The sequence below is a fragment of the Papio anubis genome, chromosome 18 (genome assembly GCF_008728515.1).
Source record: "Papio anubis isolate 15944 chromosome 18, Panubis1.0, whole genome shotgun sequence".
NCBI lineage: Eukaryota > Metazoa > Chordata > Mammalia > Primates > Cercopithecidae > Papio > Papio anubis.
In genome coordinates this window covers 62,448,887-62,474,157 of record NC_044993.1, presented here as the reverse complement: position 1 = coordinate 62,474,157, position 25,271 = coordinate 62,448,887, and the positions used below count along the sequence as shown (strand labels likewise).

Below are 25,271 nucleotides of genomic sequence, written 5' to 3'. Positions count from 1 at the left end.
ATTCTAAAGCTCAGTCATCATGCTCAAGCCAACCCTCCCTGAAAAGGTAAGAAAACAGAGCTGGGAGAAGACAAGACAGGAAGCGTCGGGACCTGAGGGAGATCAAACACCAGCTCGAAAGCATCAAGAAGCCGCACTTCACCAACATGAAGAACTTCTGTTCATTGAAAGACACATGAAGAAGACCGGGCGCAGTGGCTCATGCCTGTAATCCCAGCACTTTGGGAGGCCGAGGCAGGCAAATCCCATGAGCTCAGGAGTTCGAGACCAGCCTGGCCAACATGGTGAAACCCCGTTTCTACTAAAAATACAAAAAAATTTAGCAGGATGTGGTGGTGTACATCACAATCCCAGCTACTCAGGAGGCTGAGGCATGAGAATCACTTGAACCCGGGAGGCGGAGGTTGAAGTGAGCTGAGATCGCGCCACTGCACTCCAGCCTGGGCAACAGAGGCTCTGTCTCGAAAAATAATAAAATAAAATAAAATAAAACAAAATAAAATAAAATAAAGGCACCATTAACCAAAACAGCGTGGTACTGGTACCAAAACAGAGATATAGACCAATGGAACAGAACAGAGTCCTCAGAAATAACACCACACATCTACAGCCATCTGATCTTTGACAAACCTGAGAGAAACAAGAAATGGGGACAGGATTCCCTATTTAATAAATGGTGCTGGGAAAATTGGCTAGCCATAAGTAGAAAGCTGAAACTGGATCCTTTCCTTACTCCTTATACGAAAATTAATTCAAGATGGATTAGAGACTTAAATGTTAGACCTAATACCATAAAAACCCTAGAGGAAAACCTAGGTAGTACCATTCAGGACATAGGCATGGGCAAAGACTTCATGTCTAAAACACCAAAAGCAACAGCAGCAAAAGCTATAATTGACAAATGGGATCTCATTAAACTAAAGAGCTTCTGCACAGCAAAAGAAACTACCATCAGAGTGAACAGGCAACCTACAGAATGGGAGAAAATTTTTGCAATCTACTCATCTGACAAAGGGCTAATATCCAGAACCTACAAAGAACTCAAACAAATTTACAAGAAAAAAACAAACAACCCCATCAAAAAGTGGGCAAAGGATATGAACAGACATTTCTCAAAAGAAGACATTCATACAGCCAACAGACATATGAAAAAATGCTCATCATCACTGGCCATCAGAGAAATGCAAATCAAAACCACAATGAGATACCATCTCACACCAGTTAGAATGGCGATCATTCAAAAGTCAGGAAACAACAGGTGCTGGAGAGGATGTGGAGAAATAGGAACACTTTTACACTGTTGGTGGGATTGTAAACTAGTTCAACCATTATGGAAAACAGTATGGCGATTCCTCAAGGATCTAGAACTAGATGTACCATATGACCCAGCCATCCCATTACTGGGGATATACCCAAAGGATTATAAATTATGCTGCTATAAAGACACATGCACACGTATGTTTATTGCAGCACTATTCACAATAGCAAAGACTTGGAATCAACCCAAATGTCCATCAGTGACAGATTGGATTAAGAAAATGTGGCACATATACACCATGGAATACTATGCAGCCATAAAAAAGGATGAGTTTGCGTCCTTTGTAGGGACATGGATGCAGCTGGAAACCATCATTCTTAGCAAACTATCACAAGAACAGAAAACCAAACACCGCATGTTCTCACTCATAGGTGGGAACTGAACAATGAGATCACTTGGACTCAGGAAGGGGAACATCACACACCGGGGCCTATCATGGGGGGGGGGAGGGGGGAGGGATTGCATTGGGAGTTATACCTGATGTAAATGACGAGTTGATGGGTGCAGCAGACCAACATGGCACAAGTATACATATGTAACAAACCTGCACGTTATGCACATGTACCCTACAACTTAAAGTATAATAATAATAAATAAATTAAAAAAAAAAAAAAAAAAAGAATGAGAATTAAAAAAAAAAAAAAAATAGAAAAGAATAAATATCATTGGAACAAAAAAAAAAAAAAGAGAGGAAACTACAAGGAGGCAACTGAGTATGGCTCAGCTTGGGAAAGAACAAAGTTCTCGCACACACAGCGGCACGGACCAATCCCACAGAGGACGTGGGTGAAAAGAATTCGGCCTCCAAGGCCCATGTGAATCTCAAGAGCACAAGCATCAGAACTGTGGTGACCTCTGGACATCACCAACTGCGAGGGGCACTAGAGAGCCTTCTGGAGTCAGAAACGTCCTCTCTCTTGTTCTAGGGGTGGTGACACAGGTGAACAAACAGAGTTGTAAAAATTCATGGACTGGGCATGGTGGCTCATGCCTGTCATCTCAGCACTTTGGGAGTCTGTGGTAGGCAGATCACCTGAGCTCAGAAGTTTGAGATCAGCCTCAACAATGTGGCCAGACCTCATCTATACAAGAATTACAGAAATTAGCCAGGTGTGGTGGTGCATGTCCCAGCTACTCAGGAAGCGGAGGTGGGAGGATCACTTGAGCCCGGGAGGTTGAGGCTGCAATGAGCCATGAATGGGCCACTGCACTCCAGCCTGGGTGACAGAGAGACACTCTGTCTCAAAAAAAAAAAAAAATTGCCCAGCTTGTACACACGAAAACAGACATGTAATGATCGGAGAGCTTACAACGTGATTAAACCTCACACCCACTGACAGCAACGGGGTGCACTGGAGGAGATTCCAGAACAGACAGAGCACATTCATGGAAAAAGTGGGGAATCACAGTAGTCTGGGGTTTCCTTCATGGGAACAGACCCACTCAGCCGCTTGGTCAGGGCCAGTGCTTCCTGGTGGCACAGGACATTCACGGTTGGGAAACCCTGGTGAGGGCTAGACAGAAACACCCTCTGTTAACCTTGCAATCTTTTTTTTGGTAAATCTAAAATTATTCTGGACCGGGCACAGTGACTCATGCCTGTAATCCCAGCACTTTGGAAGGCCAAGGCAGGTGGATCACCTGAGGTCAGGAGTTCAAGACCAGCCTGGTCAACATGGCAAAACTCTTTCTCTACTAAAAATGCAAAAATTATCCAGGCTTGGTGGCAGGTGCCTGTAATCCCTGCTACTGGGGAAGCTGAGGCAGGGAGAATCGCTTGAACCCGGCGGGGGCGGAGGTTGCAGTGAGCCAAGATTGTGCCACTACACTCTAACCTGGGCAACAGAGGGAGACTCAGTCTCAAAAATAAATAAATAAATAAATAAATAAATAAATAAATAAATAAATAATAAATAAAATTATTCTCAAGTAAAAAGTTCATTGAAATACTCTCTCCCTGCTTGCCCCTGACTCCCCACTCCCCCTCCTTCCCCCTCCCTCTCCCCAGGCTTCACAAAGCCAGCGCATCCCCAGAACCTGCCACAGATCATGCAGGGCCCTCCTAACTCGAGGACAGAACAAGAAAACACGACCCAGAGAGGCATGAACTCTGGCCTGCAGGTGGAACATCGCACGTGAGGCAGGTACAGTAAGCTGCCCTACCTCTTTGGGCCTCAGTTTTCTCACCTGCAAATTGGGGATGATAAGAGCACTTACTTCATAGAGACATCTCAAGGGTTAAATGAGACCTTCCCTATTGGCAGAAATTATTAACCTCATCTCACGCAGATTTCCTAATTTCCAGACTCATTAAATATGTGTGTTTATAAAAATAATAGCAGCTCTGATTTCAAGCGCTCAGAGTTCGTGCCAGACACCAGGAGAACCACTTCACACGCAGCAATTCATTCCTCACTATGAGCCCAGGATAGAGGTACCAATTCCATTCTCCTTTTAGACATCAGAAAACAGCCAGGCATGATGGCTCACACCTATAATCCCAGCACTGCGGGAGGCTGAGGCGGGTGGATCACTTGAGGTCAGGAGTTCCAGACCAGCCTGGCCAACAAGGTGAAACCCTGTCTCTACTGAAAAAAAAAAAAAAAAAAAAGATACGAAACTTAGCAGGGTGTGGTGGCGGGCGCCTGTAGTCCCAGCTACATGGGAGACTGAGGCAGAAGAATCGCTTGAACCCGGGAGGTGGAGGTTGCAGTGAGCTGAGATTGCACCACTGCTCTCCAGTCTGGGTGACACAGCAAGACTCCGTCTCAAGTAATAATAATAATAATCAGAAAACAGGCTCAGAAAAGTTAAGTCACTTGCCTGGGATCACACAGGTGGGAGGCACAATGCTGACACTTGAACCCGGAACTCTCTGATACCAAAGGCTCCCTTGAACCTGCCACAGTAGCCCAGGAGGTTGGGCGGTCTGGCCCCCTCCACTGATCCTACAAGGGGCTGGCACAAAAGAACCAATCACCTCCCCCGCATCTAACCAGCAGCCAACCAGGGAGGGAGGACACCCGGGCTCTGGGTGGGGTGCAGGGACTCACCAGCAGCATGTGAACCATAGCATCTGTGGGCTGTGGGAGGAAGGCCAGTGATGACAGCCACACCTCCGCCTCGTCTGCCTCCACCTCCCCGGATGCGATGAGTTCCTTCATGAGGCCCACACAGTGCTCTGTCCCACAGGAAGGCAGGGCATCCAACAGTGGCTGCCTGAGATCATCAAGGTGACCCACACGTGCTGAGTGCCTGCAAGCCTCATCTCACTGAAGTCACCCGGGGGTAAACTGAGGCTTAGAGAGGTAAGGTGCAGACATTCCCACCCTCACACCTTGGGAGGGGCTGACCCGGGTCTGGGATCCCTTGAGCCTGGCTGATGCCTGTGCTCTTAGCACAGCAGCACCCAGCCCAGACCCTGGCAGCTCTACCCACCCAAAAAACACAGTGGTTTGGGAAAACACAAGTCCACACCCAGTGCTCTGCTGAAATCCACCCAAGCAAATGTCACCGAGTAGGAGTAAAAATCGCTAGCGGAACAGGAACCAACAATCAGCAAATGGTCTCTCGTTTAAACCTCAGATACTCAGCACAACATCAGGACATTTATTTTTTCCTTTTTTCTGAGACAGCGTCTCACTCTGTCATCCAGGCTGCAGTGCAGGGGTGCGATCGCACCTCACTGCAGCCTCTACCTCCTGGGCTCAGGTGATCCTCCCACTCGGCCTGCCAAGTAGCTGGGACCACAGGTGTTCACCACCACCTCGAGCTAACTTTCAAATTTGTTGTGGAGATGGGGGCATTGCTTTGTTGCCCAGGCTGATCTCAAACTCCTGAGCATAGCCCTGGGCTGACGGAGTTAGTGCCTCAGAGATTCCCCTCCGAGATTAGGAGTCTCTTTACCCCCCTTACTGGCTCCAAATCACCAAGGTCTGGGTGGTAGAATCCCCGCCCTGCCCAGCACCTCCCAGCCCTGACTCTCCACCCCCGCAGGAGGGTACCCTGGGCGCATTGGAATGCTAATTCCAGCAAGAGGGTCCCCGTCTGGGGAAGGGAACAATGGCTGTCTTTATCCGCCAGGCCCTTCAGCTTCTGGTCTCACGCAGGATCAAGCTTGGGCCCCGTGGGAACCTCCAGGCTCCCCACTTAATCTCCTTCTTGGTGCACGTTTTCGGACCGAGGACAAGTCAGTGTCGTGGGGACGGGATGAGGCATCAGCATCCATCCCTCACTGGGAACCCAGGACAGCACCAATACTCCCCACAACCCAGGGATGCCCCCAGCCAGCTCCTGGTCCATCCCCCACCCGGAGAGGGGCCTTACCCGTTGTCTCGGCATTTGAAGGAAGAATGTCGCCAGAGTTCCATCAGCTCAGCCCCGGAAAGGCCCTGGAGCTGGGACACCAGTGTCAGGAACAAGTCCATGGCCTGGAATTCAGAGGGGGCAGCATGAGACACCCAGCGGTGTAGAGGATCCCCGAAGTTCACCTCACCCGTCCCCTGCCTGCAAGCACAACTGTGGGGAAAGTAGGAAGGACCTGCTACCTTCTCCCAAGGTGTCCTAAGACCCAGTGAGATGAAGCTCCAGGTCTGGCTTCTCCCTCACTACACCCCCAGCCCCTACAAGCACACAGGTTGGCTCATTTTTCTTTAATTTAACAGGTATTTATTGAGCACCTACTATGTGCCTTGCATTGCACTCAGGATATGGCAGTGAAAGAACAGGCATAGTATCTGAATCTGTGGCATCTAATAAAAGCCCAATAAATGTTCACTATGATTGTAATATAATTATTCTAATGAGTCTTAGCATATTTCAAATATTTACTGAGGTAGCAATCTTTTCCTATATAATATATATATATATTTTTGAGACAGTCTCACTCTGTTGCCCAGCCTAGGGTACAGTGACACGATCTCGGCTCAATGCAACCTCCATCTCCTGGGTTCAGGTGATTCTCCTGCCTCAGCCTCCTGAGTAACTGGGATTACAGGCACCTGTGACCATGTCTGGCTAATTTTTTGTATTTTTAGTAGAGACAAGGTTTCCCCATGTTAGCCAGGATGGTCTTGATCTCCTGACCTCATGATCTGCCCACCTCAGTCCCCCAAAGGGCTGGGATTACAGGCATGAGCCACCACGCCTGGACTATTTTTTTTTCTAAGAGACAGGGTCTCCCTCTGTCTCCCAGGATGGACTGCAGCAGCACAATCACTTCTTACTGCAGCCTCAACCTCCTGGGCTCAAGCAATCCTCCCACCTCAGCCTCCCGTGCAGCTGGGAATATAGGCACGCATCACCATGCTCAGCTAATTTTTTTGTATTTTTTATAGAGATGAGGTTGCACCTTGTTGCCCAGGCTGGTCTCAAACTCCTGGGCTCAAGTGATCCACCCACCTTGGCCTCCCCAAGTGCCAGGATTCCAGGCGTGAGCCATTGTTCCCACCCTTTTCCACTATTTCTAATTTTAAAAAATGTAATTGTTTTATACAATTATTAACAGTGATGACTAATAAAGGGCATTATAGGGGGTGCAGAGGGCCCAAAGCTCAAGAAATAAAGGATTGCACTCAGAGAACAGCCCCTGGGTTTAGGACACATTTAGTTTGGGAAACTTTCCCTTCTGGTACCCCTGTAGTCTCAGGCTGACTGCATGGCCTGAACCCAAAGCCACAGAAAGAGCAACAAGGTAGGAGCCAAGCCAAGCCAGGTCCTGGCTTCCTGCAGGAAAGCCCCCATGCTTCCCGCAGGCTTGACCAGGGCCAGGTCTGAAGCCCCCACCCACCCAGGGTTCCTCCGAGACTGGGACCTGCTTCCCTGACCCTGGGCCTCCCTGCTGTGTGTGGCTGTGACGGAATCCCTGCACACACAGCTCGATCTCAGCAAGACACAGCCTGCAACACAGACCCTAACTCGTCACTCGGCCCACCTGCCAACGTGTCTGCCTGCCAGAGTCCAGGCAGCCTTCCCAGAATATGCCTTCTGTGGGCAGAGCCAGTGGCAACCCTCAGCTCTGTCTTTCCTTCCTCCGGCGGGACCCACGAGCCAGCACCTGCTGCAGACTAACTGCCACCATCGCAGCTGGCCCTGACCACTGGTAGCCTAAAAGACTCTATTGCCCAGTTTGGGTCTGCTATCCAAAAAAATTTCAGTTCCAGTCCTGCTTCCTTCCTTCCTAATGGGCTCGGCCACATTTCCATCTGGCTGGTGGCTGCCTTTCCCCGACTGCCCTTGGCACCCTGGGTTGGGAACACGTGTGCAGAGGGGCACCTGGAGATGGTGCCTGCCCGGGACCACTCCTCCTGCTCTGGGCAAGCCTCTGGCCACAAGTGTTACCCTGAAAATGGGCCTTTCAGATCCAGCCACAACAGGAGGGATCATTAGTGGCTCATCCTGGTTTCCCTTCACTAGGAGAAGAAGAAACTCAAAAGGAGAAAAGAGGGCAGATCTAGGCAGGCTATGGATGGAGACAAAGGGTCCAAGGCTCCTGCCTAGAAATCAAGTCTGGGGCCTGGCGGTAGTTCACGCCTATAATCACAGCACTTTGCGAGGCCCAGCAGGGTGGATCACTGGAAGTCAGGAGTTTGAGACCAGCATGGCCAACCTGGTGAAACCCTGTCTCTACTAAAAATGCAAAAATTAGCCAGGCTTGGTGTTGCATGCCTGTTAATCCCAGCTATTCAGGAGGCTGAGGCAAGAGAATCACTTGAACCAAGAGATGGAGTTTGTAGTTGCAGTGACCCGAGATCACGCCACTGCACTCTCCAGCCTGAGCAACATAGCGAGATACCGTCTCAAAAAAAAAAAAAAAGACAAACAGACATGTAGTTCAATAAGAAACCTGCCACCCCCATCACCACCAATAACACATGATAATAGTAATAAGGCTGGGTGCAGTGGCTCACACCTGTAATCCTAGCACTTTGGGAGGTCGAGGCAGGCGGATCATTTGCGGTCAGGAGTTCGAGACCAGCCTGGCCAACATGGTGAAACCTCATCTCTACCAAAAATACAAAACCTAACGGGGCATGGTGGCGCGAGCCTGTAATTCCAGCTATTCAAGAGGCTGAGACAGGAGAATCACTTTAACTCGGGAGGCAGCAGTTACAGTGAGCCAAGATCGCACCACTGCACTCCAGCCTAGGTGACAGAGCAATACCGTCTCAGAAAAAAAAAAAAATTGTAATAATAACTACGCCACTAGTTACTTAGCAAGGAGCCTTTACTACGTTCCAGGCACTGGTCTAAGCTGACAGAGAAGGAAAGTGACATTCAAAAAGTGTTTGAGTCAGGTGCTGCTGGCTGCATGCTACCCAGTAGCAGAGCAGAGACTTGAACCCAGGGCACCAGCTCCTAAACCCACATTCTTAACCAGCATCCTATATGCAATGGCTTTAAAAAAAAAAAAAAAGTCCTGATTTGTAGCGTTTGCCAATTCCCATGGTGTAAATACACCCACCATGGTCAATTTCAGGCAACCAACATGCAATTGCTAAGGACAGACCTGGGAAGAAATGCACCTTAGCACATCATATCATATTTCCACCATACAGTTACAACAAACATGACTAACCTCTAATGGAAAGACAATAGTAAAATGTAGTAAAATAACCAGGTAGTCGTGGTTTGGAGTACTTAATACCTTTGTTTCTAATATAATTATTTTTATTTGATTTTTAAATTTTTCCTTTTTTTTTTGGAGAAGAGTCTCACTCTGTTACCCAGGCTGGAGTGCAGTGGTGTGATCACAGCTCACTGTAGCCTCAACCTCCCAGGCTCAAGCCAACCTCCTGCCTCAGCTTCCCAAGTAGCCAGGACCACAGGCATGTACCACCATGCTTGGATTGTTTTTTGTAGAGATGGGCTCTTCCTATGTTGCCCAAGCTGGTCTCAAACCCCTGGGCTCAAGTGATCATCCATCTCAGCCTCCCAAAGTGCTGGGATTACAGGTGTGAGCCACCGTGCCCACCCTATTTACTTGTTGATACACATTAGATGCACATATTTTCAGGGTACCCATGAAATAATTTGATACATTCATCGATTCAAATCAGGATAATTGCGATACCCATCACCATAACTATTTATCTTTTCTTTACATTAGAAACGTTCAAATTATTCTCTTCTAGCTATTTTTAAATGTAGCATTGTTAATTATAGTCATCATAGGAATCTATTGAGTATTAGTCTGATTTCTATTGAAGTCTGTATTTGTACCCATTAATCAGCTATGTTTATACAACTATTTATTTTGTTTTATTTTATTTTATTTTATTTATTTGAGGTGGAGTCTTGCTCTTGTCGCCCAGGCTGAAGTGCAGTGGAGGGATCTCTGCTCACTGCAACCTCTGCCTCCTGGGTTCAAGTGATTCTTCTGTCTCAGCCTTTCAAGTAGCTGGGATTACAGGCTTCTGACTAATTTTTCTATTTTGAGTAGAGACGGGGTTTCACCATGTTGACCAGGCTGGTCTTGAACTCCTGACCTCAGGTGATCTGCCTGCCTCAGCTTCCCAAAGTGCTGGGATTACAGGCACGAGCCACTGTGCCTGGCCACAACTTAATGTTTAAAACAGCAGTGTTTAACAACCAGTCTGCGGGACATCTGGAAATCTACTCACCCACTCTTGTGAGCCAGTCCCGTTCTGCCACTGTCCGTGCCGTTTCATGACTGCACACAGTCAGCCCTTAATAAACACCTGTAACTCCAGCTCCTTGTTCTCAGAACACCCAAGATTGGTGATTAGCCATGCCCTCTCCCAGGCATCTTTCCTGGCAGCCTGGAGTTGGCCCCGCTGGCTCCCTCTGTCTGCCCCTCCCACCCCCAATGCACTCTTGCTTCTTCCTCCTTTGTTCCTTAGGGACGCCCTTGGCCATCCCACCCTCTGCCCCCCACATCCAAACTCCGGGGCCTCTCCACAGAGGGCCCGACTTGGGGGTTTGCTTCTATTGAGCGCTGAGTCCTGGTTTTGTTTCCGGACTGAAAAACAAACCTTGTCTCCCACCCACCATCAATGGGGAGGGGCAGAGGCATTTCAAGCCAAAGCTCATGAGGTCTGTCCCCCTGGCAACCCAGGCAGGCCCTCAGCCCTCCCAGGGGCCCAGGAGCTGCTTGGTGTGCACCGATGTGGCCCTGCAAAGCCATTTCCAGCAACAGGGTCCTCAGCTTTTTACCCCTCAGCCCAGGGGACCTCCCTGGTGGCAATAACTTCTTTTTCAGTCTGTAAGTAAAAGACAGCCACACAGTGCCCTCTGGGGCTAGCTCCACCAGCACCCAAAAGTGGAGACCCAAGCCTGCAGCCCTTGCCCTGAGCCACCCCTGCCAGGGGAAATGTCCACTTAGGTGGTCAGGGGTGCTTTTAAGGCCAAAGAATGCAGCCCTGTCTTCCCATCAAGCCATGAGGCTCAGCAGTGCAACGGTTACAGCACAGGTCACAGAGCAGCGGTCCCCTACTGGTGACAACTGTGCTCCCCAGGGCCATCTGGCTGCCACGGACTACAGGTGGGGATGATGATAACATCTAGTGAGGAGAGGCCAGAGATGCTGCTAAACATCCCACATTGCACGTGACAGCCTCCCCGACATCCCCGACAAAGAATGACCCAGCCCTCAGTGTCCACAGCACCCAGGGTGAGAAACCCTGCTCTGGGCCAGGCTGCCTGGGTTAACAGCCCAGCTCTATCACTTACTAGCAGTGTGGCTTTAAGCACATTTCCTAAACTCTTCAAGCTTCAGTTTGCTCATCTGCAAAATGGGCACAATGATATGAATATCACTGAGATTAAATTAGGTAACACAAGTGAGGCCCTGGAGTTTATTGTCTGAGCATACACTAAGTGCTCAACTAAACTATAAAGACTTGGCAGAGTGCAGTGGCTCACGCCTGTAATCCCAACACCTTGGCAAGCTGAGGTAGGAGGATTATTTTTGTCCAGAAGTTCAAGACAAGCCTGGGCAACATGGCAAAACCCTGTCTCTACAAAAAACACAAGAATTAGCCAGGTGTGGTGGCATGCACCTGCAGTCCCAGCTACTTTGGAGGCTGAGGTGAGAGGATCGCTTTAGCCTGGGAGGTCAAGGCTGCAGTGAGCCATGATTGCGCCACTATACTCCAGCCTGGGCAACAGAGTGAGACGCTGTCTAAAAAAAAAGGCTGGGCACAGTGGCTCACGCCTGTAATCCCAGCACTTTGGGAGGCTGAGGTGGGCGGATCACGAGGTCAGGAGATAGAGACCATCCTGGCTAACACGATGAAACCCCATCTCTACTAAAAATACAAAAAAAAAAAAGTTAGCCAGGTGTGGCGGCAGGTGCCTGTAGTCCCAGCTACTCGGGAGGAGGAAAATGGTGTGAACCTGGGAGGTAGAGCTTGCAGTGAGCCAATATTGCACCACTGCACTCCAGCCTGGGGGACAGAGCAAGACTCTGTCTCAAAAAAAAAAAAAAAAATTGTAGAACACTGAATGGACGCCCCCAAAATTATATGTCTATGTCCTAAGTCCTACAACCTGTAAATTTCCCTTATTTGGAAAAAGGATCTTTGCAGATGTAATTAAGTTAAGGATCTTGAGATATGATCATCCTAGATTATCTGGGCGAGTCTTCAATCCAATGACACATCACTTTCCTCCCCCAGGGACTGTACCATGCTAAACCATCTCTCTCATGCTTTGCATCTTACATGTGGGTTCAGGGCCCTCTCTCAGAAAAAGACAGTTGGGGAGGAGAATCTCATCATCACAGCTCAGCCTCAGGGCCTCAGATTCTTGATGATCACCAAGGAAGGAACTGGCCATAAGTCTCAAAGCCACATCTGCCTCTTGACTTGAAACAGCCAGGAGTTTTGGAGGAGGCCTGGGCCATGTGTTTCTAACTTTGCTGTGGGAAGTCCTCAATGCTGAGGCTCACATGTGGCTAGGTCTGGGAGGTTACACTGCGAGTCAAGAGGACTGTTGTATGCTCCGAGACAGACAGAGGAGAAAAGGCTTCCCCTCTGCCCACATCCAACCTGGACTGGGGCACTGGCTTGGCATACAACATCTAGATTTCCTTGCTTTTGCAATGAAGTACAGTTGTGCAGTGCACAACCTACCCACCCATACATGACAGCCTTGACATTAAATATGAGAGGATGGGCCATGATATGGGCAGGAAGAGGAAGGTGTCCTAGGGACTCAAGGCCAAGAAAGACTCTGGCCTGGGGCTGGAGAAGCCACTTACCTCCATGCTAGTGGTCTGAGCCAGGCACAGTCTCCTCACTAACGTGGCTGCGGTGGCCACCATGGCCTGGGATGGTGTCTCCTCCCACTCATACAGCAGGCTGCTTGGGGTCATGTCTTTATCATCTCCAGCATCTGGATCTGAGATGGGAAGAGGTGGATGGGATGACCATATGGGGAAAGGCCAGAGTGAGCTAGAAAGCCCTCTGGGAGTTGCCCCCATCCCCACCAATGCTTCCTTCAGCATGTTTCAGACAACAGGTAAGAGGGGTGTCTACGAGGGAAATCATGGCACCATCCTTGCAAACAGCCTAAGATAGGAAGCACCTATGTACCCACCAGCGGGAGCTGGGCAAACTAACTGTGGACCACTCACACCAGGGAACACTGAGTATCTTTTTTTTTTTGAGACGGAGTCTTGCGCTGTCGCCCAGGCTGGAGTGCAGGAGCACTATCTCGGCTCACTGCAAGCTCCGCCTCCCGGGTTCACGCCATTCTCCTGCCTCAGCCTCCGGAGTAGCTGGGAATACAGGCGCCCACCACCACGCCCGGCTAATTTTTTTGTATTTTTAGCAGAGACAGGGTTTCACTGTGTTAGCCAGGATGGTCTCAATCTCCTGACCTTGTGATCCGCCCGCCTCGGCCTCCCAAAGTGCTGAGATTGCAGGCATGAGCCACTGCGCCCAGCCAACGCTAAGTATCCTTTAACAGAAACAGGTCAGCAGGACACGCCCTGCTTTGGAAAGATCTCCAAGCCATCGAGTGACCAAGGCAAGATGCAGAACAGTGTATGGTTCAAAAATAAAAATAGACTGCTCTAAGACAGGCACAGAGGCTCACGCCTGTAATCCCAGCACTTTGGGAGGCCAAAGTCAATGGATCGCCCGAGGTCAGGAGTTCGAGACCAGCCTGGCCAGCATGGTGAAACCTGTGTCTATTAAAAATACAAAAAATTAACTGGGCATGGTGGCAGGTGCCTGTAGTCCCAGCCACATGGAAGGCTGAGGCAGGATAATTGCTTGAACCTGGGAGGTGGAGGTTGTAGTGAACTGAGATCACGCCACTGCACTCCAGCCTGGGCCACAAGAACGAGACCCTGTCTCAAAACAAAACAAAACACCAGACCAACCAAATAGACACAGTCGCCTATGTATCTGTAAGTACACAGAATTTGTCTGGAAGAGTATACTGGAAGCAAGGAATGGTGTCAGCCTCTGGAGAGGGGGGACTCATTTTAACCGTGTCCTTTTGTACCATGTCACACATAACCTTGTCAAAACAATAAATCTTCATCTCTCTCATGCATTCAGTCCTGTGACTGCTTCCTAGTAACGATGGGTGACGGCAGAAACTGCCCTCTGCTCTGCACACAGCCATGGTGTTAACCTTTCCTAAGCCCCGCTTGGACCCCCACACCTCAGCCAAAGACCTACCCTCGAATCCACAATCCACACCTTCGTCAGCTTCAATGCTCCTTGGCAAAGGCGTGCACCTTCTAGATGCTGTCCACCACCACCTGGCCGCCTGCAGGCCTGGGCACCCGCCCTCACAGTGTGTCTGGCTCCACACAGGTGCACACATTCATCCATCTAATCCTCAGACCTCTCCTTAGCCCCCCAGGTGCCTGGGACACACAGAGGTCGCTCCTGCCCCAGGGAAACATTTCCTGTTTCCTCCCTGAATGCTCTTTCCTGCATCTTCCCAAAGCTGATCTTGTCTTATCCTTCAGCAAAATCATTACTTCCTCAGAGGCCCTCTTGCCCACCACCCCCACCCCACCGCCGCCCCGTTTAAGTCACTAGCTGTCATGCAGCTGTTTAACTTCTTTCCTGACACGGATCACAGTCTCAAGCCACCCTGACTGGGTTTTTTCCCCCATCTGTGGTTCCCCCCTCCCAGGAGGGTGTCAGCCTCAGTGTGATGGGAATGGAGTCGACCATGATCACAGCCCTGTCCCCAGAGCCCCAGCAGTGCTTAGCACCAACAGGTGCTCAGACAGGCATTTGGGGTAAGCATGAATGAAAACACACTCCTGATGACCTGCCAAGAATCTGCAAACCTAAGGAGAATTCTCCCATGACAGCTGGGAACCAGATGACTCCAACCCAGGGAGAAGGACAGGGCCAAGTCAGGGCCATCTGAACCCAGTGCAGAACTTCAAGGAGGGATAAAGGCTCATTCCCGAGTATGCCTTTGGGATCAGGCCCTAAAGAATGGGGCCAGGAGGATGTGAATGTTCATAGACGCCACGTGTCAGGTGCTTAGCTAAAGGCAGTGATGATTTTTTTTTTTTTTTTTTTTTTTTTCAGAAGGGGTCTCACTCTGTCACCCAGGCTGGAGTGCAGTGACGCGATCACAGCTCACTGCAGCCTCGACCTTCTGGGCTCAGGTGATCTTCCCACTTCAGACTCCCAAGCAGCTGGAATTACAGACTCACACCACCATGCCTGACTAATTTTTTGTATTTTTCACAGTGACGGGGTTTCATCATGTTGCCAGACTGGTCTCGAACTCCTGGAGTCAGGCAGTCTGCTCCCTTTGTCCTCCCAAGGTGCTGGGATTACAGGCTTGAGCCACTGTGTCCAGCTGACCATTTTCTGTAACTTTCCCCATAACCTATGGGGTAAGGGGTGACCTACCCATATATTTACAGCTAAGGAAACTGAGGCACAGAGAGACGCTATCAGCCCAAGTCACACCACATAGAGTCAGAATTACAATCGAGTTCTGACTCCAAACGCCTCCTGGGAATGACAGTGAAAATATGAAAAAACTCCTCCATACAATGGAATATTACTCAGCAAAGAAAAAGAAAACATTCCAATTCAGGCCACAACATGGATGAACCTTAAACATTGTGCTGAGTGAAGAAGTTAGACAGAAAAGCACACACTTTATGACCACATTTATATGAAATCCCAGAACAGGAAAATCAGAGGAAGAAAGTAGTTGAGTGGCTGCCAGGGTCTGGGAAGATGAGGGCTCATGAGCACAAGGTTTGTTTTTAGGGTGGTGACAATGTTCTCAAGTTGATTAAGGTGGACCACAGTGGTTCACACCTGTAATCCCAGCACTATGGAAGGCTGCAGTAGTAAGATCACTTGCAACCAGGAGTTTGAGACCAGCCTGGGCAACATAGCGAGACCCTCTTTCTACACAGAAAGTTTAAAAAATTAGCCAGGCATGGTGGTGCACAGCTGTACTGGGGAGGCTAAGGCTGGGGGAATCCCTTGAGCTGGAGAGGTCGACGCACCATTGCATTCCAGCCTGGGTGACAGAGCAAGACTGCCTCTTTAAAAAACTAAGTTGAAGACTGGGCACAGTGGCTCACGTCTATAATCCTAGCACTTTGGGAGGTCAAGGTGGGCAGATCACCTGAGGTCAGCAGTTGGAGCCCACCCTGGTTGTAAAACCCCATCACTACTAAAAACACAAAACTAGCTGCGCATGGTGGCAGGTGCCTGTAATCCCAGCTACTCAGGAGGCTGAAGCAGGAGAATCCCTTGAGCCCAGGAGGAGGAGGTTGCAGTGAGCTGAGATCACGCTACTGCACTCCAGGCTGGGCAACAGAGCCAGACTCCATCTCAAAATAATAATAATAATAATGATAACAATAATGGGGCCTGGCACGGTGGCTCACGCCTGTAATCCCAGCAATTTGGGAGGCCGAAGCAGGCGGATCAGACACCTGAGGTCAGGAGTTTGAGACCAGCTTGGCCGATATGGGGAAACTCCATCTCTACTAAAAATACAAAAATTAGCCGGGCATGGTGGTGCACACCTATAATCCCAGCTATTTGGAGGCTGGGGCGGGAGCACTGCATGAACCTGGAGAGGAGGTTGCAGTGAGCTGAGATCACGCCACTGCACCCCAGCCTGGGTGACAAAGCAAGCCTCCGTTTCAAAATATAAAATAAAATAATAATAAAGTTGATTGTGGTGATGATGGATGTACAACTCTGAATATACTAGAAACCAGTGAACTGTACACTTTAAATGCTGAATTGTATGGTATGTGAATTCTGTCTTAATAAAGCTGTTAAAAAGGAGGAAAAAAAAAGAAATCTCATCCAACTCAGTGGGACACCACTGGGTCCTGGCAAGCCTGGATGCCCTCAGGCACAGCTAGTTTCTGCAGCTGAGGGTCGATGTACGGGGAGGGCAGACCAAGCCGGGATCCTAGAAGGCGTTCCGTGGTGCAGAGTGAAGCCAGGAAAATGCCAAGGTCCCATCTAGAGGGTTCTCCCCTGGGGGTGCTGGGAGCCTGCCCTCCAAGGCAAACACAATTACCAGCCAGGGCTGTGGAACACACGGCAGGAGTCCAGGTCCCAGCCCTGCCTCTCACTGACTGAGTGACCTTGGACAAGTCATTTGACCTCTTTGAGCCGCAGGTCACTTATCTGAAAAATTTAATTGGTGGGGCACAATGGCTCACACCTGTAATCCCAGCACTTTGGGAAGCTGGAGTGGAAGGATAATTTCAGCCTGGGAGTTCGAGACCAGCCTGGTTTATGAAACCCTGTCTCTACAAAAACAAACAAACAAATGAAAATTAGCCAGGCATGGTGCTATGTGCCTGCACTCCCAGCTACTTGGGGGACTGAGGTGGGAGGATCACCTGAGCCTGGGGAGGCTGAGACTACACTGAGCCCTGATCGGACCACTGCTGTCTAGCCTGGGCAACAGAACGAGATTGTGTCTCAAAATAAATAAATAAATAAATAATTTATTTCTTGAGATGGAGTCTTACTCTGTGACCCAGTCTAGAGTGCAGTGGCATGATCTTGGCTCACTGCAACCTCCGCCTCCCGGGTTCAAGCGATTCTCTGGCCTCAGTCTCACGAGTAGCTGGGATCACAGGTGCCCACCACCACTTCCAGCTAATTTTTGCATTTTTAGTAGAGACAGGGTTTCTGTATGTTGGCCAGGCTGGTCTCGAAACTCCTGAAATCAAGTTATCCGCCTACCTCGGCCTCCCAAAGTGCTGGGAGCCACTGCACCCAGCCAAAATTTTTATTTAAATTTAACTAATAACAGTACCTTCCTAATGAGCTTTTGATGAGAATTAAATTAAATACACATAAGGGGCTCAGCACAGCTACTGGCCCATAGTAAATCCTTCCAAAATCCCAGAAGTGAGAATAACCGTTCTTATTTCATCGTTCAGGAAGATAACTGGTTTCCAAACATGGAAAAGCAATCCTCCCCCGAGACACAGGCCTCGCTTGTCTCATCCTGTGCGAAATTGTAGGAGGGCACCAAGTCCCAGGTAATGCTATGTGTTAGCAGGAACTTTCTGGAAAATCAGAAAACCTGGGTCAGTTTGCCCCTAAAATGGGCAGACTGAGGGGTCGCTGAATTTAAGGTCGAGAAACAGAAGATTCCATCTTCACCAAGGACATCCCAGGGAAAAGGGGCTCAACCAAGCCAGGACCATTTGATCTGAACCAGCAGAAAGAGCCTGAAGAACCTTCTAGAAGTGGCTAACTCTCCTGATGATGACCATTTTCAGAAATAGGTCAGAGGTGTCCAGGCCGGGACAGAGGGATGGAGCCTGGGCCTGCTTGGATCCCTCTGGCCAGACCACCCTCGCACCACGGTCAGGGGGTGGCCACCAGGGAAGGCTAAGGTCACCTGTGCCCGCTGGATCTTGGGGCATCTCGTGCAGCAGGCTGAGTGAGGAGAGGGTCCGCATCTGCACAGTGCTCGCCTTTGCAGACAGTGGCCCTGCAGCGTCCAGCTCCGTGCAGGAGGCCTCCCGTAGCACGCCAGCCCGGAAGTTCTGGACGCAGGTCAGGCGGGAAGTCAGGCCGGGCTGCAGACCAAGAGGGGAAGAGACAGCTGAGGTCAGGATCTAGCCATCCACAAGACCCAGCTGGAACCAAGGGGAGGAGGAATGAGGGCCCCATCAGAGCCACAGGCCCCATCCTTCTCTCAGCAAGGCTGGGGAGGAGATGCTGAGGGCTGCATCCCAGCATCACCCACCCCTGGCTCGCCTGGATTGTGGCAACAGCAGCCAAGGGAAAGGCAGATGGGAGGTGACAAGGACAAGGGGAAGCAAGAAAGTCTAGCAGACAGTGACCCCCAGGAGAGGAGTGATAAATATATGAAAACATTCAAATCAGCAGAGGCCCACCTCCACCTCTCAGATGCTAAGACTTTTGATAACAAGTCAACATGAACAATGATCACTTATCATCCTCCTGCAGATGTTTGCTATTTACAAAGCGCTTGCCTCTTCAGGGAGCTGGAGACAGAGGTGTAGAGGAGGGCTTGGGGAAAAGGACAGAGGGGCGGGTGCGGTGGCTCGTTCCCATAGTTCCAGCACTTGGGGAAGCCAAGGTGGCAGGAATGCTTGAGCTCAGGAGTTCAAGATCAGCCTGGGCAACATAGCAAGACATCATCTCTACTAAAAATAAATTAAATAAAAAATTAACCAGGAATGGTGGTGTAGTCCCACCAGGTGTAGTCCCAGCTACTTGGGAGGCTGAGGCAGGAGGATCGATTGAGCTCAGGAGTTCAAGATCAGCCTAGGCAACATAACAAGACACCATCTCTACTAAAAATAAAAATTAAAAAATTAACCAGGAGTGGTGCCTTGTGCCTGTAGTCCCAGCTACACTCGAGAGGCTGAGACAGGAGGATCACTTGAGGCCAGGAGTTGAAGGCTGCACTGAACCATGATCACACCACTACACTCCAGCCTGAGTGACACAGTGGGATTCTGTCTCTAAGGAAATAGATACAAACATACATACGTACATACATACATAAAATAAAATTTCTTGAAGGAAAGAGGAGTGGGGAGGGAAAGGGAAGGGAGGAGAGGAGGTAAAGGAAGGAGGACCAAGAAGACAAGGAATTGGCGGAGAGGACAGGAAGAGCTGAGGAGGGAGGAGAGGAGGAGGGAGGAGCGGAGGAGGGAGGAGGGAGGAGGAGAGGAGGAGGGAGGAGGAGAGGAGGAGGGAGGAGGAGAGGAGGAGGAGAGAGGAGGGAGGAAGAGGGAGGAAAAGGGAGGAGGAGGAAGGAGGAGGGAGGAAGAGGGAGGAGGAGGGAGGAGGAGGGAAGAGGAGGAGGATGGAGGAAGAAGAAGAGGAGGGTCTAAGAGAGTAGTAGTCAGGGGCCCAGCCCAGCACTCACGGCCACTCCAGGCAGGGCCTGAGAACGCAGCGAGGAGTGTCCCCTGCGCAGGGAGCACTGTGCCAGGTCCTTGGTCTTGTGTAGCCAGTCCCCACGGCGCTGGTATGTGGTGGGACATCGGCCCAGGATGTCCACCTGGGCGGACAGGGTGGGAGACAGGTCAGCCTTCCGGCCACCCCCACCCCTACTCCTTTCCCATCTCCTGGCCTCACCTCATTGAGGGTGTTGGGGCTGTGGGCCCCCGGGTGGCCCTGCAGGAGGCTCAGCACAGCACGCTTCACGTTCAGCACCCAGCGTGGCTCAGCAGGGTGGGGACACAGGTGGGCCACACGCCCAGAGTGCAGGATGAAGCGGAGTGGGTTGCGGCCCAGGGCGGCACTGCAGGAGGGCAGAGAGGGGTCAAGCGGCACCCTCCAGTGCCCCAGGCCACCTGCTGACTGCCAGAGGCCACAGCACCCCTGCCTTCCTACAGGTCAGCCCCCATGGGAAGCTGCCAGGAAACCCCACATCCCCCCACCAGATAGCCTTTCCTCCTTCTGCAGCTGGGCTCTGGGGCAGCCAACTGTGCTCTGAGCCACCCCAGCCTTTTCACCCCTGGGACAAATGGACAGGTGTGGGAGACAAGCGTCAAAGAGTAAAAGGCTGAGACCCCAAGCTTTGGAAAGCTGCCTGCTTTCCGAAACGCCTCACTTAATCCCAAGAAGGAGCTGAAGGCAGTCTGGATGTGCCACCCCAAAATATGCCACTTGGGTATATTGACCTTTTTGTGGACCAGTCTCACTCTGTTGCCCAGGCTGGAGTACAGTGGCACGATCATAGCTCACTGCAGCCTCGACCTTGTAGGCTTAAACAATCTTTCTGACTGAGCCTCCCGAGTGGCTGGGATTACAGGGCTGGGACCACAGACATGCGGCCCCCATGCCCAGCTAATTTTTAAACTTTTTATAGAGATAGGTTCCTGCTATGTTGCCCAGGCTGATCTCAAACTCCTGGGCTCAAGCAATCCTCCAGCCTTAGCCTCCCAAAGTGCTGGGAATACAGGCATAAGCCACTGCACCCCAGCCTCTTCTCTATTTCGAACCAAAGACTGTATTTGTTGAGAAACAACAAACGTGGGGAGAGGCTTTCTCTGAACTCCCCACTTCTGCCTAAAGACAGATCCCCCAAAAAGAACCTAATTATCATCAATCCCCTCCAGGGAGTTTCATCCACCTGGGGAGAGCAGCTCTCACCCTGAGAGAGGATGGTGCAAGTCAACACCACACCCAGACAAACTTCATCCTACACTAGCACATCTCCTGTCTCTTCTTCCTCTTTCCTGGAAACCATCTACTCCCCTCTAACTTGCCTTCCTCCCTCCTCCCCTTCCCCCATGAAAATGGTGTATAAGCTCCCAAGTCTCACTACTACTCTGGGAGGCCGTCACTCTTTCATTCCATGATGTCCCTGAGTGTATAAAAAAATCTACCTACCTCTTCTCCTGATGTCAGTTCATTTCTAGACACAGCTATTGAATCCAGGAAGGTAGAGGGAGTCTTTCCCTCCCCCACAGATCCCACCAGGGAGGTAATTACCCTTCCTCTACCCACATTCCAGATAAGGAAACAGGCTCAGAGCAATGCAGTCTCTTGCTCAGGGCTCCAGCTGGGATTCGAACCCAGGCAGGCTGGCTCTGCAGTCACAGGCTGCAGAAACCCTGAACTGGAAATGACTTGAGACTCTGCCGTTGTTGAGACAAAGAAATGAGGTCCCGAGAAGGGGGCCTTCTTGGGGGATATCTCACAGTGAGTCAGGGGAGGAGCTGGCACCAGAATTCAGCCCAGTGCTCCTCCTGCCTGCCTTACCCCTGGCAGACAGGTGCCTGGGTCTGGTATCTACAGAGTGAAGGGATGGGGAAGGTGGGAGGTGAGGGGTGGTGACATCCCCCTTCCCTGCATGGAGGTGGAAGACAGAGATGCTCCAAGATGAAGGGGAAACTGCCAAGTCCCCAGACCCTACAGGCTAGCAAGACAAAACCCTGCGGAACAGATGTGCCCCCACTTCTACTTTCCAGGGGGGCAGCGGTCACTCTCCAGCTCCAATTAAAGCCTAGGGGTCTTCCTAAGGCAGTCCCCCTGGGTCCCAGGCCCTGATGGAGAGAAATGCTAATGGCACCCACCACTCCCAGAATAGCAAGTGTCAGTCTGGCCTCCAGGAAGTGACAACCCCTGGCCCCGCTGACTTAGCATTTCTGATGAGGAGCTGGGGGACAATAGTCCCCTTGGAGGAGACCCTCCCCTTGCCTTTCAGTGAGGATCTGTCTGTCCCTCAGCAGCATCCCCCATCCTGGTATCCCTAGACAAAGGCTTTATTTCTTAACAAATGAATTTGCAATAAAAACGGAAGAGGAATCTGCAGAGAAGGAGATGTCTTCAGCCTGGCGGCCGCTCTGAGCTCTAAGGCCACCGAGGCCACTGTCAGGGAGGCCTGGGAAACGAGCCACAGAGAGAATCCCAGGCTTGGCTGGGTCACAAAAGAGGGGCTTAGCTTGGGGTGGGAGAGGATGGGGTCTCGGCAGAGTGGGGGAGGGGAAAAGGCAGACCTCCGTGGGCCCAGCAGTCCCATTAGCCGGAGTCTTCCAGAATACACTCAACAACGATGCCCAAGGGGTGATCGGCAGGCATGAAATCTGGACATACTGGGGGTGACAGGCAGAACTACGGGATGAGTTCCTCCTACCAGGTAAGAGAAGAGCACCTATGGCTCTCTGGAGTCACCCAAGGCTTCTACATGAAGGCAATCCCCCAGCGGTCTTCATCGGTGCTTGACAAGGTCAACATAAATACAGAAACTTGTTTGAACTTCAGTCCAAGATGGCATCTCTTTGCTGCAGAGGGGTCACCCTAACCGGTTGTCCTAATCTAATTCAGTGCACCCAGAGCCCGACAGTGGTTAGAAGATGGTAGAGGGCTCACACCTCCAGCCCCATCGTGGGCAGGTCCCAGCCCCATCGTGGACAGGTCCCAGCCCCATGGCCAAATGTCTTACCTCAGGCTCTCTGATTCCTTCAGAAGCTCCACCTTGGCCCCCAGAATGGATGTCATCTGGAAGTCTTGGAGCTGAAGCGGAAAGCACCATGAGTGGGTGACCTCTCCTGGGATACCCCAGGACCTCACCAGCACGCCACCCACAAAGCAGTTCTAGGTCCCAGGAGGATACATGAACCCATGTTGGGGGCAAGGCAGAGAGACCCCTCCCTTGACCAGGTACAAAGCCTGGGTGGTGAAGGCTGAATGTCTCACTGAAATAATCAAGTACCTACAGCTCCCTGCTAAAGGTTTGGAAAGTTCTCATTTTGCCCAAAAAGACACTGGAAGCGTGGTTGAGGGATTCATGGGACTATACAGTACCAACAAGAATGTGTTACATCATAGAGCAGACAAAGGCTTTGCCCACGATGAAGACTTGAATATCCCAGTGTCACCACGGGGTGTGTGTGTGTGTGGTGGTGGTGGTGGTGGCGGGGGAAGGGGGTTGCAAAACAAGGTACACTTTCTAAAAACGGAAAATATCCTCCCTAAAATAACTGATTTCACTGTTTAAATTTAACAGAGCCAGTCATGATGGCTCACACCTGCAATCCCAGCACTTCGGGAGGCTGAGTTGGGTGGATCACTTGAGGTCAGGAGTTCGAGACCAGCCTGGCCAACATGGTGAAACCCCATCTCTACTAAAAATACAAAAATTATCTGTATGTGCTGACAGGCACCTATAATCCCAACAACTCAGGAGGCTGAGGCAGGAGAATCGCTTGAGCTGGGGAGGTGGTGGGTGCAGTGAGCCAAGATCATGCCACTGCACTCCAAAAAAAAAAAAAAGAAAACGAAAAAAAAAAAATGTAATAGATTTCAGCCGGGCGCAGTGGCTCACACCTGTAATCCCAGTGCTTTGGGAGGGCAAGACAGGCAGATCGCTTGAGTTCAGGACTTCGAGACCAGCCTGGCCAGTACAGTGGCTGGAACTCCATCTCACTGCAAGCCCCGCCTCCCGGGTTTATGCCATTCTCCTGCCTCAGCCTCCTGAGTAGCTGGGACTACAGGCGCCCGCCACCTCACCCGGTTAATTTTTTTTGTATTTTAGTAGAGACGGGGTTTCACCGTGTTAGCCAGGATGGTCTCGATCTCCTGAACTCGTGATCCGCCCGTCTCGGCCTCCCAAAGTGCTGGGATTACATCTCTATTTTTTAAAATAAATGAAAAATAATTTTTTAAAGGATGAAGTTCTGCTACATCCTACAATGGAGAGGAATCTTGAAAATGTTATGTTAAAGTGAAAGAAGCCAGACACAAAAGGTCGCATATTATGTGATTCCACTTATATGAGGTACCTAAAAACAGGCAAGTTCATACAGAGAGCAGAATAGAGGTGACCAGAGTCTGCAGGGCAGGAATTGGAAGTTGCTGTTCAATCTGTACAGAGCTTCTGTTTAGGATGATGATGAAGTTCCAGAGATGGAGGGTGGTGATGGTTGTACAACGATGTGACAGTACTTAATGCCACTGAATTACAGACTTAAGATGGTTGAAATGGTGTATCCCATATTATATTTTAATCACAGTTAAAAAAAATAAAAATAAGCCACACACAAAGGAAAACATCCTGTACAATTCCATTAGAGAGAAGTTCAAAGACAGGCAAAACTCATCTACAGTGATAGAAATAAAAAAGGCAGGCTGGGCGCAGTGGCTCATGCCTCTAATCCCAGCACTTTGGGAGGCTGAGGCGGGCAGATCACTTAAGGTCAGGAGTTTAAGACCAGCCTGGCCAACGTGGTGAAATCCTGTCTCTACTGAAAGTACAAAAATTAGCCAGGCGTGGTGGTGCACACCACACACAACCAGTAATCTCAGCTACTCAGGCGGCTGATGCAGGAGAATCGCTTGAGCTGCAGAGGTGGACGTTGTAGTGAGATGAGATTGTGCTTCAGCACTCCAGCCTGGGCGACAGAGCAAGACTTCATCTCAAAATAATAATAATAATAATAAAATAAAAAATAAAAAATAAAAAAGCTGTACCCTCGGGAGAAGTGACCAAGAGGAAGGATGAAGGAGGCTCTGGGGGTTATATTTTGTTTCTTGCTCTGGCAATCACGCCATAGGTGTTTGGTTTATGAAAATTTCTTCTTTGGAAGATTTGTGATTTTTACACTTTTTTCTCTAAAAATAAATTAACTAACCTCCCAAGGGGCCAGAAAATTTCCATTTTCTCCTAGAATCTTTGAAATACACCAGTTCTTTATACCCTTGCCAACATTTGACATTGGCAGCTTTTCTTCTGAGACGGAGTTTTGCTCTTGTTGCCCAGGCTGGAGTGCAATGGTGCAATCTCGGCTCACCACAACCTTCGCCTCCCAGGTTCAAAGCAATTCTCCTGCCTCAGCCTCCCTAGTAGCTGGGATTACAGGCATGTGCCACCATGCCCAGCTAATTTTGTATTTTTAGTAGAGATGGGGTTTCTCCATGCTGGTCAGGCTGGTCTCGAACTCCCGACCTCAGGTGATCCACCCACCTCAGCCTCCCAAAGTGCTGGGATTATAGGCATGAGCCACCACACC

At 50.2% G+C, this 25,271-nt stretch overlaps 1 protein-coding gene across 7 annotated transcripts in view; it reads right to left on the bottom strand.

Annotated features, from left to right (window-relative positions):
* LOC101011777 overlaps positions 1 to 25,271 on the bottom strand; it is a 154,612-nt gene that overhangs the window by 122,929 nt on the left and 6,412 nt on the right. For 6 of the 7 annotated variants that reach the window (XR_004179846.1, XM_031658476.1, XM_031658471.1 and 3 more), the window contains 7 exons: positions 22,706 to 22,776; positions 19,891 to 20,056; positions 19,679 to 19,813; positions 18,173 to 18,353; positions 12,540 to 12,679; positions 5,645 to 5,748; positions 4,372 to 4,537 (listed from right to left, as the gene is read on the bottom strand). Coding sequence is in view for 6 of the 7 variants with exons in the window: in XM_031658476.1 (XP_031514336.1) it covers positions 4,372 to 4,537; positions 5,645 to 5,748; positions 12,540 to 12,679; positions 18,173 to 18,353; positions 19,679 to 19,813; positions 19,891 to 20,056; positions 22,706 to 22,776 (963 nt within the window). In the remaining variant the exon portion in view is untranslated. Of the gene's footprint in view, positions 1 to 4,371; positions 4,538 to 5,644; positions 5,749 to 12,539; positions 12,680 to 18,172; positions 18,354 to 19,678; positions 19,814 to 19,890; positions 20,057 to 22,705; positions 22,777 to 25,271 lie in introns of those variants that run through there. The other variant, XM_031658475.1, reaches the window with a different exon arrangement.